At 44.6% G+C, this 17,754-nt stretch overlaps 3 protein-coding genes across 7 annotated transcripts in view; 1 reads left to right on the forward strand and 2 right to left on the reverse strand.

Annotated features, from left to right (window-relative positions):
• Positions 1-13: 13 nt before the first annotated feature.
• Positions 14-7,478, reverse strand: LOC137866634 (dynein, cytoplasmic 1, intermediate chain 2a-like). Of its 4 annotated transcripts, none has more exons than XM_068702658.1 (17): positions 7,351-7,478; positions 5,684-5,792; positions 5,451-5,583; positions 4,854-4,938; positions 4,317-4,379; positions 3,943-4,070; positions 3,752-3,841; positions 3,465-3,627; positions 3,251-3,350; positions 3,025-3,150; positions 2,778-2,924; positions 2,550-2,663; positions 2,294-2,427; positions 2,026-2,170; positions 1,773-1,913; positions 1,433-1,558; positions 14-1,333 (listed from the first exon to the last, which is right to left on the reverse strand). In XM_068702658.1, exons 2-17 carry the CDS (start codon positions 5,789-5,791, stop codon positions 1,232-1,234), a joined length of 1,905 nt encoding a protein of 634 aa, XP_068558759.1. In that variant the 5' UTR covers position 5,792; positions 7,351-7,478; the 3' UTR covers positions 14-1,231. The 4 variants fall into 4 exon arrangements, with proteins under 4 accessions (XP_068558759.1, XP_068558758.1, XP_068558761.1 ...); XM_068702657.1 differs by having other exon boundaries at positions 4,854-4,989; XM_068702660.1 differs by lacking the exon at positions 4,317-4,379.
• Positions 7,479-8,188: 710 nt separating this feature from the next.
• On the reverse strand, positions 8,189-9,810 carry LOC137866601 (uncharacterized). Its single transcript, XM_068702612.1, has 5 exons — positions 9,756-9,810; positions 9,515-9,559; positions 8,977-9,125; positions 8,312-8,866; positions 8,189-8,275 (listed from the first exon to the last, which is right to left on the reverse strand). The coding sequence occupies exons 1-5, from the start codon at positions 9,808-9,810 to the stop codon at positions 8,189-8,191; spliced, it is 891 nt and encodes a 296-aa protein (XP_068558713.1).
• A 4,384-nt stretch (positions 9,811-14,194) lies between these two features.
• pcyt1aa (phosphate cytidylyltransferase 1A, choline a) overlaps positions 14,195-17,754 on the forward strand; it is a 4,984-nt gene continuing 1,424 nt past the window's right edge. The window contains exons 1-5 of one of the 2 annotated variants that reach the window (XM_068702618.1): positions 14,195-14,577; positions 16,604-16,717; positions 16,911-17,007; positions 17,178-17,294; positions 17,435-17,586. In XM_068702618.1, the coding sequence (XP_068558719.1) occupies positions 16,604-16,717; positions 16,911-17,007; positions 17,178-17,294; positions 17,435-17,586 (480 nt within the window). In that variant the 5' untranslated portion in view covers positions 14,195-14,577. The other variant, XM_068702619.1, reaches the window with a different exon arrangement.

Here is a 17,754-nt window from a genome sequence, read left to right on the forward strand (position 1 = left end):
GGGGGGGGGGGGGGGGGGGGAGTGCAACCATTAACTGTATCGGGAACAGCAACAGGAAAGCATACAGTACAATAAGTATATGCAGAATACTGATCTCGTTCATGTTCTATCAAATATGGTTGAGACGCTGCATTTTCAGCTCATTTTTAAACATTGAAGAGAAAGCGTTCTGAGTCCGCTGGGTCCTAGAGGGAGCGAACGATTGGATGGGGGAAAAAAAAGGGGAAAAAGGATGAAACTCATTCGTGGTAAAAAGGTAAAGTAGTTTACAACCTCAGCTTTGCACCTCCTGTTAAATCTAACTGTAGTTTGTTTGGATCCTCGTAAAGAGGACGAGTCAGGAAACTGTTCTACTACTCATTACACAGGTACAGAGTATAAAACCATAACCTTTGGTACAGAAATCATACTAGTGTCAATAGAGTCGAGGCAAGTATAGGAACTGATGTTGCCTGGTAAAAAGCTTGCAGTGCTAATCTTAGTAATGTACTAAAGCATTTAGTACAAAGCAGCATTTACACAAAATATTTAAATAAGCGCAACCACCAGAATAAATATTAAATATTGTAGTGGTTGAAATGTAGGAATGACACACTTCCGCACAGGCCAGAGGTCGCATGTGTGAACGCGTCAGCTGTTTGTAGTCGTCAAAGTCAAGTGAGGATGAAGAGGATCTGATAGAGGAGAGATATGTGTGTCGGCTGTTCTTTCTTTTAGCTCTGCTGAATTACTCACACAGCCATGTGCGCAAGCGTGTCTCCCCGAAAAATATTAAAACATGTAAAAACACTCAAATGGTAATAAAAAGGTGCAAGTACAAAGGTTTGCATATTTTAAAAAAAGGGCTGAGTTTGGTTGAGGCCTGAGGAGAAGAGCAGCGTCTGGAAACCCTGAGGATTGTCCTCAAAGCTAGACGTCACATCTGTGCTGAAAATCACTTCCCTGTGTTCCCTTTGCCCGTTTTACACTTTCGACCACTTAAACATCGTCCCTACCCACGTACTCTAAAACTCTCACATTCAAAAAAACACATAAAAAAAAAAACACCCGGATCTTTTTCTATCCATTCTAAGCTCTGCAAATCTCCTCAGGCCGATCCGTGTAAGTAGTAGGTGGAAAAGCTGGGAGCCGGAGAGGAGCGGAGCGCCGCTCCTCTGGCGGATGTCGGGCAGTGCGCTGTAGGCGGCGTAGTGGACTAGAGAGAAATGCGTGAGCGGCCGTCGGTGCGCCGTCAGACGTTGGCCAGTTCCTCGGCTTCGTCTCGGCTCTCGTTGATCTCGGCCAGCGTCCTGACGAAGCGCGTCCACTCGTCGGCCTTGGGCACGCATATTTGCTGCGGGGAGACAAGAGACGAGGGACGACGTTTGTGTCATCGGCGCGTAAAGAGAAAAGCCGGAGAGAGCGACGGCCGAAAGAAAACGCGACATCTCACCTCCCCTACGTCGTAGACCTGCACCTGCCCCTCCGAGTCCCCGGTGGCAATCTCTTTACCGGAGTGAGCCCATCTGACGCGGTTCAGTGCCGGGGCGCCCTCCACATACACGCTGGCGGTGGGAACCTTAAAAAAAAAAAACACACACACATAGCAGCTTACAGATTCATGTATGGTCAACAGGATTCCCTGTTCTTAGACAGCCACATGTTGATGAGGCTCATGGGAAGAATGAGAACATTGATACCATAACGGAAAAAAAAAAGGCGTGTTTCCCAAAAATGTCACGCTACAGGGGGTGAAATTAAAAGGTCTTATTCGGTGAATCGCGTGAGCGTACTTCGGTATCGTTATTGAGGTTCCACAGGTCCAGGCGTCCGGCCAGGTCCACGCAAGCGAACAGAGCCGGGTGCGTCGGAGACCACATGGCGTCGTAGACGTAGTCGCAACTGTCTTCGAACGAGTACAACGGACGGGTGCTCTGCACAGAAGAACGGGAAGGACGGAGGGGGAGTTGGATTATCGGGACTGAAAGTGGATTTAACAAAAAAAAAAAAAAAAACAGCTTTGCAAAGCGACTGTGACTGTCTCACCTTAGTGCTCCAGAGTTTGACAGTCCAGTCAAAAGAGGAGGAGATGAAGAGATGAGAGAAGTCGACGGGGCCTCCGGCACTGTGACAGCTCAGCCCGGTCACCGGACCATGGTGGCCCTCGAACACCTCGGTGATGCCCGCCTTGCTGCAACGCACGTAAAAACAATCGTAAAAAAAAATGCTAATTACCTTCTTTTCCCCTCGAGGCTTTTCCCCACGATTTGTTGGAAGTTCGCGCTAATGAGGACGGAGGTCAAAGGTCACGCACCTCCCGTGGCGACAGGCCGTGTAGACCGAGCCGTCCTCGCTCCCCACCACGAAGTTGTTCACGTCGCCCAGAGGGAAGGCCATGGAGGTGACGGCCACCGCTTTGCTCTGTTTGAAGACCAGCTCCAGACTGTCCTGCAGGGGGGGGGAGGGGAAACAAACACGCACAAGGGGGGGGGTCAGACCCCGCCAATCGGACATTTAGGACGCCGCGTCTGTCATTAATCATGAATCCGTCCCGGGCGAGTTCAGCGCACCTGTGGCTGGGAGAGCATGTCGAGGCTCCAGGAGCACATCTTGCCGTCGGTGGAAATGCTGATCAGGTTGTTGGCGTTTTGGGTTCCGACCACGTTCACGCAGTAAACCGGGTGCTGAGCAGAGCAAAAAAAAAACAACAAAAACAAAAAACGGATTGGCTGAATCAATCTTAAATCGACCTTAAAGTAAATGGTTTGCGAGAGAGTGTGTCGACATAAAAAGGTTACCGTGTGCGCGGCTGCAGACAGAGGAGTTCTCTGAACTGGGGTGCGCTTGTTGCTCCTGTTGTCCCACAAGACGATCTGTCCGGAGTACGTCCCACCCACCACCAGGTTGGGGTGGAACTTTGCGAACCCGGCTGACATCACCTCTGACTAGAGGACAGAAGAAAAAAAAAATAGACTCTTGGAAGTCTGGAATTTGAACCTGGGACATCCGGGGTAACACTGTGTTCACGGTGAATTATTTCCGTACCTGGCAGTGGAAGATGTACTCGGGCGTGTTCTTCTTGTACTTCAGGTTCCAGACCAGCGCCACTCCATCCGGCTCATGGGGAGCATCCTCGTTGTTGTTATACGAGGCCACCAGCAGCTCTGGATACTGAGAGGAAACGCAGCGTTGGTCAAACATAGGAGTCTGCTCTCGCAGACGTGTGATAGGATGAATTTCTCTGTGGGGATCGATGGCAAATACAACCCACCTGAGGTGACCAGTCGAGACAGGTGACCACTCTGTTTTTAGTCCAGCGCTCGTCTGCAAACTGTCTGTTGAGAACCAGCTTTGCGCCTGCTTGCAAATCACTGCCGAAGAGGGAAAAAAAAAAAAAAAAAAACAAGATCATCAAACCCGCCTTAAACCTCTATCTTAGCTGTTTATTTATTGTTCTTCGACAGGGTTTTGTTCGTGCGCCTCACCCCTCCTTGTCCTCTAGGTCTCTGCCGCTGTAGTCGAAGCAGACGTCCACGTGCTCAGCGAGAGCTCGCTCCACGATTCTGCTGCCTCGCTCGAAAAACGACAGGAATTCCTCGGAGTGCAGGACCTGCAGCTTCTCTTCTTCCGTCAGCTCTTTGGGAGTGTCTGTACACACCAATGAGGATTCGATAAAGATGGAAGAACAAAAAACCTTCTTGGTTACCGGTAACGTGATGCTGGATGGATGGAAATTACCAGCTCACACTTTGAGAGTTTACATGATCCTTACCCTCCTCTTGCTGATCGCCATGTTCACCTTTGTCCTCCTGGGCGTCCTCTGCATTTGGGGGAGCAGTTATCTCCTCATCATCTTCCTCATCTGGACAACAAACAGATTTGATGTCGTTCTTATTCGATGTTGATTTAACCAAGGTGGAACTTTTAGTTGTTTTTTTTTTGTTGGCGTATTTGTTCGTCTACCTGCTTTCTGATCGGTGTGCGTCAGGGTCTCGGTGGGCGTCTGTGTTTCTTTGGAGTAGGCTACTAATTCCTTCGGGGCAAAGTCGACCTGGGTCACTTTGGACATGCCCAGCCTCACGGCTCCACGTCTACACGCACACACACACACACACACACACACACACACACACACACACACACACACACACAACATGGCGGAAATAAGGTCACGCATACAAAGGTTTGCGATGCAGAACGGAATGAAAATTCTACACGTAGAGACATAAATGACGATGTACAGACATAACACTAACACATTTAGACAGATCTAAGGTGAAACCACACACACTGAATAAAGTCGGAAGACAAGCTAAAGGAGAGAGGAGGAGCAGTACCCCATCAGCTCAGAGTCGGAGTGCAGTTGCAGAGTAGAGGGGTCAGGGTCCCAATGCAATGTCCTACAGCCAAACCACCAGACGGTGTTAGTCAGAGAAAGATGGGACAGACAGAAAGAAAAAGGGAAAACAAGAGGATGAAACCAAACGCAAAAAAGACAGCCGAAGAGGGAAGGAAATTAAGAAACGTGAAAGACAGCATACAGAGGAGAAGAAAGACAGAGAGAGAGAGAGAGAGAGAGAGAGAGAGAGAGAGAGAGAGAGAGAGAGGGAGAGAGAGAGAGAGGGAGAGAGAGAGAAGAAGAAGAATGAAGAGCGTGTTAATTGAGAAACGTCAGCGTGTCGGTGAAAAGGCAGAGAGGAGAGGAGGTCAGAGTTCATCGAGTATATTCAACATGTTCTCACACACACACTGTACATGCAGGTACAACCCAAAATTATATTAAAATGACTTTAAACAACCAATCTCTATCTCCGTCTCTCATATTCACACACACACACACACACACACACACACACACACACACACACACAGACCTTGGTCCTGCGTTTCCATCCCCAGAATCTTGGCTTCCTGCATCGCTGCCCACTGATTTGTTGGAGGGAGACATGGGGGCGGGGACTAGGTAGTGAAACAGACATGTATCTTCTGTTACTACCCTCAGGGGCTGAGCTGTGAGTGTGTGTGTGTGCGTGTGCGTGTGTGTGTGTTTGTAAGTCAATGAATGGAGTGAGCGAGGGAGGGAGAGAGAGAGTGAGTGAGGGAGGGAGGGAGGGAGGTATGGAAGAAGTGTGTGAGGGAGCGAGTGAGTGAGTGAGTGAGTGAGTGAGTGAGTGAGTTTGCATGCAGTAAGGAGGACAAAACGGAAAAAAAATGACACACACAGGGGAGAGAAGAGAGAATGAAGATAAATGGCAGGCAGGTTTTAGGTGTCATGCAGCAACATATAAAGTGTTCAGATATTGTGAGAGGGGGGGGGGGGGGGGGGGGCAGTGACAGAAACCAAGCCAGACCACATAGTTAGAGGGGACTTTAATATAAACACTGCAACTGCATCAAGCACACCAGAAATCGATGGCAGATAAGTGGGGGTGAAAGGTCACAATAGAAGCATGCAGGCATGGGCCGTTTACCGTGGTGTATGTCGGCGGTGATGCCGACACTCTGCAGCAGCGCCTCCGCCTCCCTCCTCTTCCTCTCCAGGTCGGAGTCTTCATGACCGCCCGAGGACCCGCCGCCCGCCTCGGCTCCTCGCTTGGAGTCTCCCTGCGGAGCACAGAACAAGCTGAAGACAAAAGCAGCAGCCGAGCTGGGTTCTTCAGGTACGGCGTCAGAGACGTCGACGCTATCGTTGCTACCCGCTTACGTCCTTCTTTTTCTTCTCCTCCTCTTTTCTCTTCTTCTCCTCTCGAATCTGGGCGATCCGTTGCTTCTTCCGCTCCAGCTCAGCCTTCAGCTCGCTCTTGTCAGACATGCTGCAGGAGGGAGAGAGGACGATACGGGGGGCAACGTAGAGAGTCTTCAAGAAATACTTCAAACCCTTTTTTTACTCTCTTTTGAATTCTTATGAGTTGTTTAATCACGGTTCATCGATATAAGAGGACATCACTTATAATAAGAGCTGTTCCTAATCGCCCCGTTTGGTCCATGTGAGCGTTGAGGTGCATCTACCAACCGACGCTAATGTACGCTTCAAAACTACACCGCAGATCTATTTTAGAGTTGAAACGATAAAGTCCATAAATGGATTAAATAAATTGTCAGCTATTTTGATTTATCGATTAACGGTTTAGTCATTTTTTAAGCAAACACTCTAAGATTTTCTGCTTTTCTTTGTCATACATGGTAGTAAACATGGTAGTAAACTAAGTATTATTTGAGTGTTGCAACAAGTAATGCAGTTCTGGACTAAATGATTAATCGATATATTGAGAAGCAAAATAATGATGGGTCCCAGTCCTCTATTTGATGCAATTGTGTCTTAAATCATGCAAGAAGAAATCAAGCTTTGCACTGGTTTGCTTTCTCTAGACTGAGACAAAGTTGGTAAAAAAAAAGAAAAAAAAAAGGTGGATGCTGAGCTAAGCGAGACAGATTATATTCAAGTAATTCATTAAACAGTAGAACCAGTAATTCAGCTTTTTTCCAGTGTGCAAACTACACACACACACACACACACACACACACACACACACACACACACACACACATCTAGTGCTGCAACGTCCAGATCGTGATGTCTGCAGCAGTAAACTCTCTGTGCTGCATCCGCCGTTAGGTAGCCCTGGGCCGGTCATACTGCTGACATGTGAACACCAGCCAGCTGTTCACAACAAGGTTCCCTTTATCTGTTTTCTGCTTATGAAATGAAACCGACTGAGACGGTGGATTATTCCAAAAACAAAAAAAAACAAAAAAATACATACTAAAATCTGTAAAGGCAAAAGGTAATTATACAAATCCTCCCGTTATGTTCACAAATACATATTATTAGTGTGTTAGACTCTTACACGTTATGTTAAAAAGTCAGAGCTAGCAGCGTTTTAGTGATGGTGTGGCTAAATACATACAGCAGCTTCACAACACGTCATCATTCATCATCAGGTCACATTCATGTCATAACGCTGGTCTTATTGTGTTATGTTTGTGTCGGGGAGCGTCCTGGACCACCGAGATGCTCCAACGCCACTGAGCCGCCCTCACACATCCTCAGATAACAACGTAAACTCGCTAAACATCCGTTTGTTTATTCACCACAAATCGCGTATTTAGTGAATGCGTTACGTCACGGAGGCTTTTCCTCTGGGTCGAACCTTATTATAATCGAATTAACGGCTACGCCGTGAGGCGCGGACGTCCAGTTTAGCTGCGTTAGCATGCTAATCTCCATGGCAGCCGGTAGGCCTTGCTGTCACAATGAGCGAACATAACGGTAGCATCGCAGAACCAACGCCCGAGCCTCTCCGCTGTACCGTCCCGTCCACTGACACGTATGAAAAACAACACGGTTATGGCGGCGTGATGAAAAAATACCTGGTATCAGATATTAGATGTACGAAGATAGATGACAGTAGAATCCTGCTTATTTGCGTGCGTTAAGCCTGAAGAGCAGAGAAGTGATGGTGGAGACTGATGATGCTGGAAGAGAGGCAGTTAGCTAATTAACGCCGCCGCGGACTTCTTCTTCGGTGGTCGGCCGAACAACTGTTAAAGTAGAACATCACTGCCACCTACTGGCGGAAAGTTGCAGTTTCCTGAAGAATTTCTTGATGGGTTTTGTTCAGCAGCAGCAGTGAAAGAAGTATTCAGATCCTTTATTTAACTAATATTATCACTGCCACAAAATCAATAAATTATGTATAAAAGTATTGAAATAAATATAGAAGAAGAATGTCCAATTCCCGAGACTTAATTAGAAAAAAAATGATTATAATATATAATTATTATACCTGCCGATTAACGATGTAAGCAGCATTTTAATGTTGTGGCTTCCTGAAATTGAGACAATTGTAGCTACACACTGTTTGGTTGTTTAGTCAAAACTAAAATGAAATATAAAATCACACATATTTATTAACATTTGTCAATCATTTTTTTTATTATTATTTTTTTAATGTTTGTATTCCATACAAAAGTTTTTGTGCATTTCTTATGAGCACCCATACAAATCAGTCAGTGTGGTTTGTCATGTGGAAAACTGCGAACACAGTAAAGGCATTGTCTACATGTCTGTCCTGTACAACATTTGATGATTTGCACGATTTGAATATCAACCTTTGTTTTTAAAGTGGATTTGCTCACAGTCTTGCGATTTAATATTGCAGTCTTACCCTGTATGGAAGGCCGTCATTTCTTAGGTATTTCTTTGTTTTTACTGTGGTTCGGGAGCTGGATCGGCATAACGCAAGGGGTCATAAAGGTCTCGTTTGAAATCATAAGGGTCGAAGTAAGGGCTTTTCTGGGTGGCTGGTTCTTCGGTGACACTTTCCTTGACTTCTGCTACTTCCTCTTTCTCCACTTTCTCTTCAGCGGGTGCTTCTGGTGCGGATGTTTCCTGGATGGGGCGGGGCGGGTGATCGACGAGGCAGTCGGGGTCCCAGTACGGATCGCAGTCATACTCCATACTTTTAACAGTGATAGGAGGAGGAGGAGGAGGGGGAGTTTGCACAGACTTTTTGGGAGCCGGAGCAGCTGGGGGTGGTTGGGGAGGAGCAGCGGCTTTTATCTCCTCCTCTGTTTTGGGCCTGCAGGCGGGGTTGACACGTGGGTCACACAGTACTGCAACGGCCCCTGTTGGCATGTAGACGATCTGAGGTTTGCACAGTGGGTCTTTGGGGTTACACAGATAGATCCTCTGAGCATTCTCCAGAGGGTCTGGTGTGGGGGCAGGGGTGGTGGGTGGTGGAGGGGGCTGAGTGGCAGTCGTTGGTGGAGCGGTGGTAGTCAGCACACCCATTACATTTTGGTAGCTGGAGGCATCTGGGCCATAGGTGACCTCCAAGTGACGCATCTGCTGATACAACATCCTGATCCTGTCGATCTCATAGAGCTGATAGAGAAACATATCAGAGAAGAAATGAAAACAGGTTTCTTTCCGCTGAACAGTGTAATACAAGTACAACCACATATTATAAGAATCTCAAATCAACCTCAACGTACTCCCTCAATGTGTCCGATACTGTTGTAGAAGCGGTAGTAGGACTGGAAATCGGGCGAGCCTCTGTACCACTTTGGATCAATGTTCCTCTTAGGTCGAGAATTAGCAAAGAAATCGTGTGCCTGATCAGAGCCAATGTTAACTGGATTCCCTGTGGAAGAACACAAAATCAGGGATTATAACAGGGGAAAGAATTGCAATTTAAATTCCAATTTGCAAGGCATTATGTTAGTAATTATTAAAAACATGTATGTAAGGTTAGGTTTTCAAATCTTAGGATCAGCTGGGCCATTTAAAAAACGTATTATTGGTTATTTGCACAGTTTATAGGATAACAATTGTTTGTATGAAGATCGTTTCTGCCAGTATAATAGTATTAAAAGCAGAGTGCCGGTATCTTTCAAGAAATAGTTTCACCTAAACTTCATAATTTTAGGTACATTCACTTATATATTGAGTTCAGTAAACTTAAATGATAACTTAAATATAAAAAATAGACTTGGATCACAACGTGATTAATAATGCTGGTGGATTAAATACCTCCAGGATTCTTTACTTTCATCAGAGACGTCGCTTCTAGCAAACCTGGAGGGAGGCAGTGAGTATGTTAGACGCCATAAACAACGGAAACTCTTCACTCCTCCAAAGCAATACACAGCAATTAAAGGGGAACAGTGACTACATGAACGGAGCTATCAGCAGATACAATTCCACTTTGTATTGGTGAGGTTTTAACTCCTACGTAAAGAAGAATCATTTCATGCATTTTACTGAGACAAACCTGCCATTAACAGCACGTAGCAAAGCGTCCTCAACGGGGACACCTGGAAAATCATCCTGGACATCTGCAATTACAATATCAAGAAAAAAAACCTAGATTGTTTTTGCATTCTGTCTTACGTAAATGCTGTTGTTCACAAAAAGCCTATGAAATAAGTATATGCAAGCAAATGGATATTGAAAGCACAAATGTAGTAGCTGTCTGATATTCATTTATCAATCACAAAGATTCTCTTTTTAAACATTTGTCAGAGAATTTGGCTAAAACATTGTCTCAGTGGGCATTTACAACAAAAACATAGACATTGCAAAGCAAAGGTTGCCTTATACGTAAAGCTCTACGTTTAAACTCGACCACTAGAGTGAATAAGAAAACGGCTCACCTGTTGTTGCATCTCCCCGGTCCAGGTCTAATCTGCCGCACAACATAACTGTTCATAAATACTGTCGTTAATACCGGGGCCTTTCCATTGGCCACTGAGCTGCAAGAAGGCCTGACTCCGCCCCCTTCGCGCATTTTCTGTTGAGACGTGGAAGAGCTCATTAGGACGCTGAGCGTGAACCAGAGATAAAAGGCCAACTTCAAACAAAGTAGGACCCCTTGTAAAGCCACAAGAGACTGTCCTGTGACAGCGGGGCTCCTGCTGGTGTGCACAGTCCAGTTTCTGGAGTCACAGTCCTGGATGAAGCTATCAGTGGAGGTAGAAGTTATGCATTCCTTCAGATATTGGTTTTTAGAATTGTTAAGCTTTTATTTCCCAGGGGTGTAATTCTCCAGGTGGTTTCCCACGTCTCCACACATTCAAAAACACAATGTTTTCCCTAAATCTATAGCTGTCAGACAAACAACATTTTCTGTTTTACGGACCCAATTTGCAATACATGGCGACACACACACACACACACACACACACACACACACACACCGCTCCGCCGTAGCTGAATTCTTGACATGCCTGGAAGGTAAAAATTAACCCTCCGTCCCAAAACAGCTGGATGCGTCCTTTTAACTTTGGTCTCGGCCAGTCAAAAAGTAAGGGGGCGAGCACAGTCAACTGCTGTTTAAGTCCCCGAGAAATATGCAAGAATTATGGGCTAGCTTGTCCAAACACCAAGTCACCAAGTAACACAGCCTGGGAAATTGTTGCTTAGAGTTCTCAAAAGGCCACTTATATTGGTTTCCACATTGATAGACATATTGCTGAATTGCTAGACGGCAAAAAAAATACACATAAATGCACAAAATAAGCTATAAAGTTTTCAATAAATGTGTATAACGTGTGCAATTTTCAGGATATTTGCCGCCAGAACCTGAATCCCATGTCTTATGTCCTTCCTGTCACAATTGCAGACAACATGTTGGGAAACAACATTATTACAAGTGTGAACAGGCTGCGTTAATTAAGGGATTGCTGATGGTGGTAAATGATGATGTAACCCATTAGAAGCTTCCTGCGTGTGTGTGTGTGTGTGTGTGTGTGTGTGTGTGTGTGTTTCAGCTGACCCACCAGCTAGAACACGCAAAGGACATGCTCTGTCAAATCAGGCCTAAAACCTACACCCAGCTCAAGCTTTGCACATGACTAAATCAAAGACAGAGTGGATCAGTCAGCTGACTGATTTTGCTTCATTACAATCTCAGGTTATCTTAACTCCCTTCATGTTTTTTATCTTTTCCTCGAGGGGGGGGGGGGGGTTTGCATGCCTGCTCAGTGTTTGTCATTTCAACGGCGAAGCAAATGCTATCCTTCAAACCAGCAGGTGAGGCTACGATCAAAGAGTGCAAGAAGAGACAGGGAGTCTATAGGGGCTCTGCCAGCTGGCTAATGGTGAAGATCATACTGTAATTGCTCTGTACACATGTCAGAAATGGAAGGGTACCTGTTACTGTCAAATCATATACATTTATTTTACCTGGGCGCTGAGACAAACCAGCCGCCTCACAAAATAAATCAACTTGTTTCAAAAAAACGGTGTAAGTCGGGTAAAAAAACAACAACATTTAACGCCCTCAAGAATCTGACATTTTCTTTCAATATTTCTGCTGCCTTGTCAGACTAACGCTCGTATATTATTTCCATATATTACCAATATTTAATAAACAAATTGAGCCATTTGTCGGATACGGTTAATCTGGATGAACCACGTGGCAATTTCAAAGTAAACTGATGAGATAATAAACTCCCTGAAGAATTCATTTTCACGTTGAATGAGATTGTAAATATTACCTCCATTGTTTTGTGATGGAAAAATTACAATATGTTGCAAGATTCTAACATCTGGGCTGTTAGTTACACGACGTCACAACACATTTAAAACAGAAGTTATTCTCCTAATTGGCATTAAACACTTCTTAATAGCAGTGAATCAAGAGGACCACAGAATAGTTGCATAACTGCAATGTAAAGCAGATTTCGTTGCACAACTTTACCACACCTCCAGGGTATCAATTATTTTAACCTGTGCCCCTCTGATCTTCAAGTGAAATTGCACCTTGTCCTGGAGCTCTCTGCAGGACACGAGAGGAGCAGCTCCAGGGTAATGTTTTCAGCTCTCGACCCTTCACTCCACAGCTTCTCTACCTCTGCGCTTAATTAAACCAGATTACCACCGTGCAAGTTAAAGGGCTGCGCTCAGTTTTCCTGTTCTAAAATCTTGTAACGTTGCCGATATTCGAATGAAACTTCTGTCTTGCTTGCTGCAGATGAAATGTCGCCGTTCCTGAGTCAAAATGGGCTGAAAAGAACCCACAAAGCAAAGTACGGCCAGCGTTATGGCTACTGAATGAATCAGTTAAACCTGATATCAAACTGTAAAAAGTTATTCTAAATAACCGAATCAAAAGCTGAAATTGTTTGGTCCTTTCTCCTTTTGCTCGTTACTCTTACAGCTGCTGTTTCTAATTTGCAAGTGTTGCTGATACAGCCGGATATTTGCTTCCCCCCATGTGGCCAAAGAATCAACTCAGGCAGGTTTCGAACCTGCTGGGTCTACAACCTTGTAGTCTACTTTAGGGCTTTAGCAGTGTGAACTTTGTTTGCTTGCATAATATCTGACGGAATTGCAGCCATATTATTCCAAAGGATGCTTTCATTTGTCAGCAGAGGTTCACTTATTGTCCAGTAGACACTCAGCAGTGACAGCAGTTGTAGTTAGCTATCAATAGTCAAACAGTAACACGTTTACATGGAATTGATTGTGTTAAACACAACTAAAACAACCTACAGCTCCTAGGTGCTTTGTTGCATTACAACCTGGATTATATTTGACTATTTTGTAATGGATAGTAATGATAGTTGGAATTGGTGAAGTGAATTTCTAAAATAAGAAAAGAAAAGTGGTGCCTGCATATATTCACACCCTTTTATGAGGGCCCTAAACGTGATTTGGTGCCACCAATTTTCATTGTGTGCAATCTCTCGTATATATCAGGAACATCCCACAAAAAAAGCCATAAAATCCACCATTATAACATGATAACAAATATGGCACCACAAAAGTAAGACATGTTTGGAATTCCCCAAAATGCATGTGGGAAACGCCAAACTATATTTCTTCGAGAAATGGCTATTTTTCTGGCCACTCTTCCAAAAAGCCCAACTCTATGGAGTGTGATACTCCAGGCTGTGCCGTGGAGCTGTCCATCTCCTTCAGGCTTTTTCTTTGGTCTCTTTGATGTCTAATCTGATTTTGATCACACACAGGTGGAATTAATTTAACTAATTATGTGACTTCTGAAGGTAATTGTTCACATCAGATATTATTTAGGGGCTTCATAGCAAAAAGGGTACAACACATACATGACTATATGTTGTGTAGACCCATCACATAAAATCCTAATAAAAATCCATTTAAATTCAACAAATAAGAAAAAAACATTTCCACAAAGTAGTATCATTCTTATAATCGGTTTTTTTTATTAATATAATCACTTGTCTTAAGTGTGCAACAGTTACAGATTAAAAAAAAAGAGCTAAAATCTACATAAAAAATGCTATAAATATAGATTTCAAAAACTGTATTTCAGGCCATTTCAGGAAAAGTATAGGCATAAATGATAAAAAAAAATTAAACAATTAAATAAATGGTGTAAAAGCTCTGTTTACACAAAATAAAACATAGATTAAAGTATACTAATTATAAACTAAAATTAATTAAAATGATTACATGTTTGCATGGTAGCCTATTTGAATGTGTGAGGAAATGCGTACATTTAAAAAAAAAAAAATGGTTTAAAGGCTACACGAGAGATTTGGATTATCCATAAACAGACTGCATGTTTCATTTTATTTGATAGCTTAGCAGCATCTGCTACTTGATTACTAAACGAAGGACATCGTATGTGTGTCCTTCTCATAGACCGTACATAAGAAGGTCCTCCTGCAGCGTACAGAACCTCCACTGTCCACTAGGTGACAGCGCGAGACGACACCGGAAATGTCCGTCTCGCCATATCAGTTCCTTTAAGGATGTCGAAGTTTTGTAGTTCCTGGGTTGTTGACCTGTCAGCGTTGTAGTACAAGCTGTCACTGCTGATACTTTTCTCTTGTCCTTCAAACATTAGTTGTGTTTAGCCTCGGCGCGTTCGGACCCACAGGGTTGTTCGTAACGTATCGACCGTTGTTGCTGGTGTCAGCTAACCAGCGAGCTAACGGCTAAAGTTAGCTAACAAGCCGACTAGCTTTACAGCTAGCTTGCTACCTAGCATCCGACTGTAGCAGCGTTAGCTAGCTTTTTTTTTTTTTTTTTGCTGTTAGTTAGCTAACCTGCAGTACGAAGCCGCCCACTCCTGCAAACCAACATTCCGGACAAAAGAGTGAACAGTAAGTAACGTTGAGCAGTAACCTAAAGTTGTTAAACGTAAGCTAACATTACTATTGGGGGGGTAGTTAGCATATTGATTTTAAGTGTTTTCTGTTATAGGCGAAAGCGTCCAGTAAGCCAGGGTTTGACAGAAGCTGCACAACCGGTGGCACCAGCGCAACTCGTATGTTAGTTGTTTAATCATATAATGAACTACTGTCATTTAGTCTAACGATCCGTATGTGTATCACGCTAACTCGAGTTAACTTCTGGTATGACGGTGTGACGGTAAGTTTAAGTGACATACGAACAGAAGCGAGAAGCCTAGGCATCGGGAACATTGTGTGAAATTCAGCTGAAAGCCTGTGGTTCTCAAACTGTGGTCCGGGAACCATCAGGAGCCCGGATTCCAGTGGCCTTTTTCTTTCTTTTTTTGTGTGTGCAAAATTGACACTTGATTTCTGCATTTTTACTTTTCTGAAAGTACAATAACAGAATACAACATTGACTTTTTTATGGAGCTCCATGTCCACACTGCTGTACCAAGAAATGGCAATATATATACAGCTAACAGTGAGCAATCTTAGAGCTGAAACAATTAGTTGATTGGCATCTGTTTTGATCGTCGATGAGCCATTTGATTCTATTATCAAGAAAAAAAAATGCCAATCTCTAATTCCACCTTTTCAAAATATGTAGTAGACATAGCCCTGGTCACAGGTGCCTTCTGTAAATATAAGTCTTATTCACTTTTTCTTACTAAATAAGTTTGCAGGGGCTATCATGGACCTCTGTAGCAAAGCATGTGGTTAAATAAGACTTGGCACTGTCCTTGTTGCTTTCTTTTTATAGCAGCCTGTTCAGTTATGATCACATGTGCTGGTCGTGTAAATCTCTTCTGTCACTGTGTGAGAGAGCTCTGCAGAGCTTCTCACTCTCAGCTGTTGCAAATGCCCGGTGTTGGATCAGGTATGTGATACCGCGTACTGTCTGCGCACTGAGTCACACTTTCGGAATTGGGTTATTACGTCGTAATAGCGAGTTAAAGAAGTGACGAGGCTAAACGTGTCTAAAAATGATGAACCCCTCCCTGGTGACCTGTGGCATCATTTTGGGTGGCGTGATGGAACGTGTGGAATGGAGCAGAGAGTCTTAACCCGTAACACAGGAGCCCCTTGTGATAGGATAGCAACAGACGTTGCTATTGTTGCACGGAGCACCTGACAGAGTGGATGTGCCGCCATCATTGTGGAAGAGGTCTTTGAAACTCTCTTTAGAGAACTTAAAAGACTATTTTAGATCCCAGTCCTGTTCTGCCAGGATACAGCCATGGACTGCATTAACCCCGACCGTTGAAACTTAGACTCTTCCAGGTTTATTTGGTTCTGTGTCGATTGACAGAAATTGCAAGAAAATGGTCAAATCTGCAACTGTTCTTTATGATATCTAGCACAGATGTTGAGTTTGTTGACATTCTATACATGCAATCTTTCTCAAAACTTTAATTCACCAAACGGCAAAGTAGCATTAGATAAACCAGTGTGTGAAGTCACTGGGAAGTCATCCAGCTGACTGTTATGTGGCCTACAAAACAAAGTCGGCTGAACTCGGTCAGCAGCATGAAAGTTCGCCCCAGGTGTGTGTGTGTGTGTGTGTGTGTGTGTGTGTGTGTGTGTGTGTGTGTGTGTGTGTGTGTGTGTGTGTGTGTGTGTGTGTGTGTGTGTGTGTGTGTGTGTGTCTGTGTGTGTGTGTGTGTGTGTGTGTGTGTGTGTGTGTGTGTGTGTCAGTGAAAGCCTCTGTTTATTTATACAATGCGTCCTGGTTCTTTGAGCGGAGGCACACTCTGCGTTCTCCCTCTGTTATTGGGTCACGGTTGATGTCATCTGCCCTAACCTTACTGCCGTCTAGATTTACAGTCTGTTTGTATATCCAGAACATTATACTTCATATCTGCGTCTGTGTGTCCCTTTCTAATCCAAGCAGTGCGTGCTCTATGTGAAGTATGCGGCTGTTTTTAAATTGCATTTGTCTTGGCATTTGACACAGATGGAGGCCGAAAGCTCCAGCGAAATGCTGCTGTCCAGAAAAAGGAGGAGAGAGAGCTCCAATCGGGAGACCGAGGAGGGAGAGAGGCTCGTGAAAATCCCCAGATGTACCGTGGTGAGTCAGCTGTGTTCTTTGGCCGTCACTGAGCGGCGTGTTTGTCCAGCTGTTCCTAAAGGCTCACCAACGCATGGCTTGATTTATCGACGGAAAGGATGAAAAGTTAGTTTTCTCAGCAGAGCTTTTATCCGCCGTGTGTCAGACCGTACGATGATCTTTCCTTGATCTCTAAAATCTCGGGCTCCTCTAGGGATTGAAGCACCCTGCACCTTTCGCAGATGAGCTGGTGGCTGACGGTAAACCCTACGAGAGAGTCAGCATGGAGGAGGCCAAGAGGGGAACACAGCGTGAGTTCCGTTCTTCCAGTTGACGTCTTTCTTTCCTCTTCTTTCTCTTCCTCTCACATTTCTTCTGCTTCTCTGTTTCTTCACAGAGTACATCTGAATTTTCGACTCGCTCTGTACAGAATAAATGTATCTTTCGTCCCTGCATGTCTCGTCTCTCTCTCTCTGTCCAGCTAGCAGACCGGTGCGGGTGTATGCAGACGGCATCTTTGATGTTTTCCACTCGGGTCACGCCAGAGCGCTCATGCAGGCTAAGTGCCTCTTCCCCAATACACACCTCATCGTAGGAGGTAAGTCTGTGAACGTCCGCGTCACAACAGCAGCCCTCTTATCAGCGTGGAACTTTATAAACCAAAGCAAGAAGGCAATCATGGTGAAGGCATTTCAAACGTCTGTGATTTATTTATTTTTTTTTTTTTACTATTCAAAGTGTGCAGCGATGACCTGACCCACAAATACAAGGGCTTCACGGTGATGAACGAGGACGAGCGATACGACGCCATCAGACACTGCCGCTACGTCGACGAAGTGGTGCGAAACGCTCCCTGGACGCTAACGCCCGAGTTCCTCAAAAAACATCGCGTGAGTACAACGAGACCGAGAAACGGCACAATTCGGAGACACCCGGTCTGTTTTATTCATTGACGTGTTGAGCTGTGAGACCAAAAACTGCTGAGCAATTTAAAAAAATGAGTTGACGAAGCCTCCGGTCCCTGATCCCCATGTAGCCGTTCCCCTGCTAGTTCTTTT

Source organism: Cebidichthys violaceus, unplaced genomic scaffold (genome assembly GCF_023349555.1).
Source record: "Cebidichthys violaceus isolate CVI_PGR_0920_01 unplaced genomic scaffold, fCebVio1.0.p SCAF_87, whole genome shotgun sequence".
NCBI lineage: Eukaryota > Metazoa > Chordata > Actinopteri > Perciformes > Stichaeidae > Cebidichthys > Cebidichthys violaceus.

Excerpts from the sequence above, each read along its gene's own strand:
- LOC137866634 (XM_068702657.1), bottom strand. The coding sequence starts at position 5,791 with ATGTCTGACAAGAGCGAGCTGAAGGCTGAGCTGGAGCGGAAGAAGCAA. Across the intron at positions 2,428-2,549 it reads ACATGCTCTCCCAGCCACAG|GACAGTCTGGAGCTGGTCTT; the intron begins GTGCGCTGAACT and ends CCCCCCCTGCAG. Across the intron at positions 1,559-1,772 it reads ACCTCAATAACGATACCGAA|GTTCCCACCGCCAGCGTGTA; the intron begins GTACGCTCACGC and ends TTTTTTTTTAAG.
- LOC137866601 (XM_068702612.1), bottom strand. The coding sequence starts at position 9,810 with ATGATTTTCCAGGTGTCCCCGTTGAGGACGCTTTGCTACGTGCTGTTA. Across the intron at positions 9,126-9,514 it reads GAAAGTAAAGAATCCTGGAG|GGAATCCAGTTAACATTGGC; the intron begins GTATTTAATCCA and ends GTTCTTCCACAG. Across the intron at positions 8,276-8,311 it reads AGAAAGAGGAAGTAGCAGAA|AAAAGCCCTTACTTCGACCC; the intron begins GTCAAGGAAAGT and ends CCAGCCACCCAG.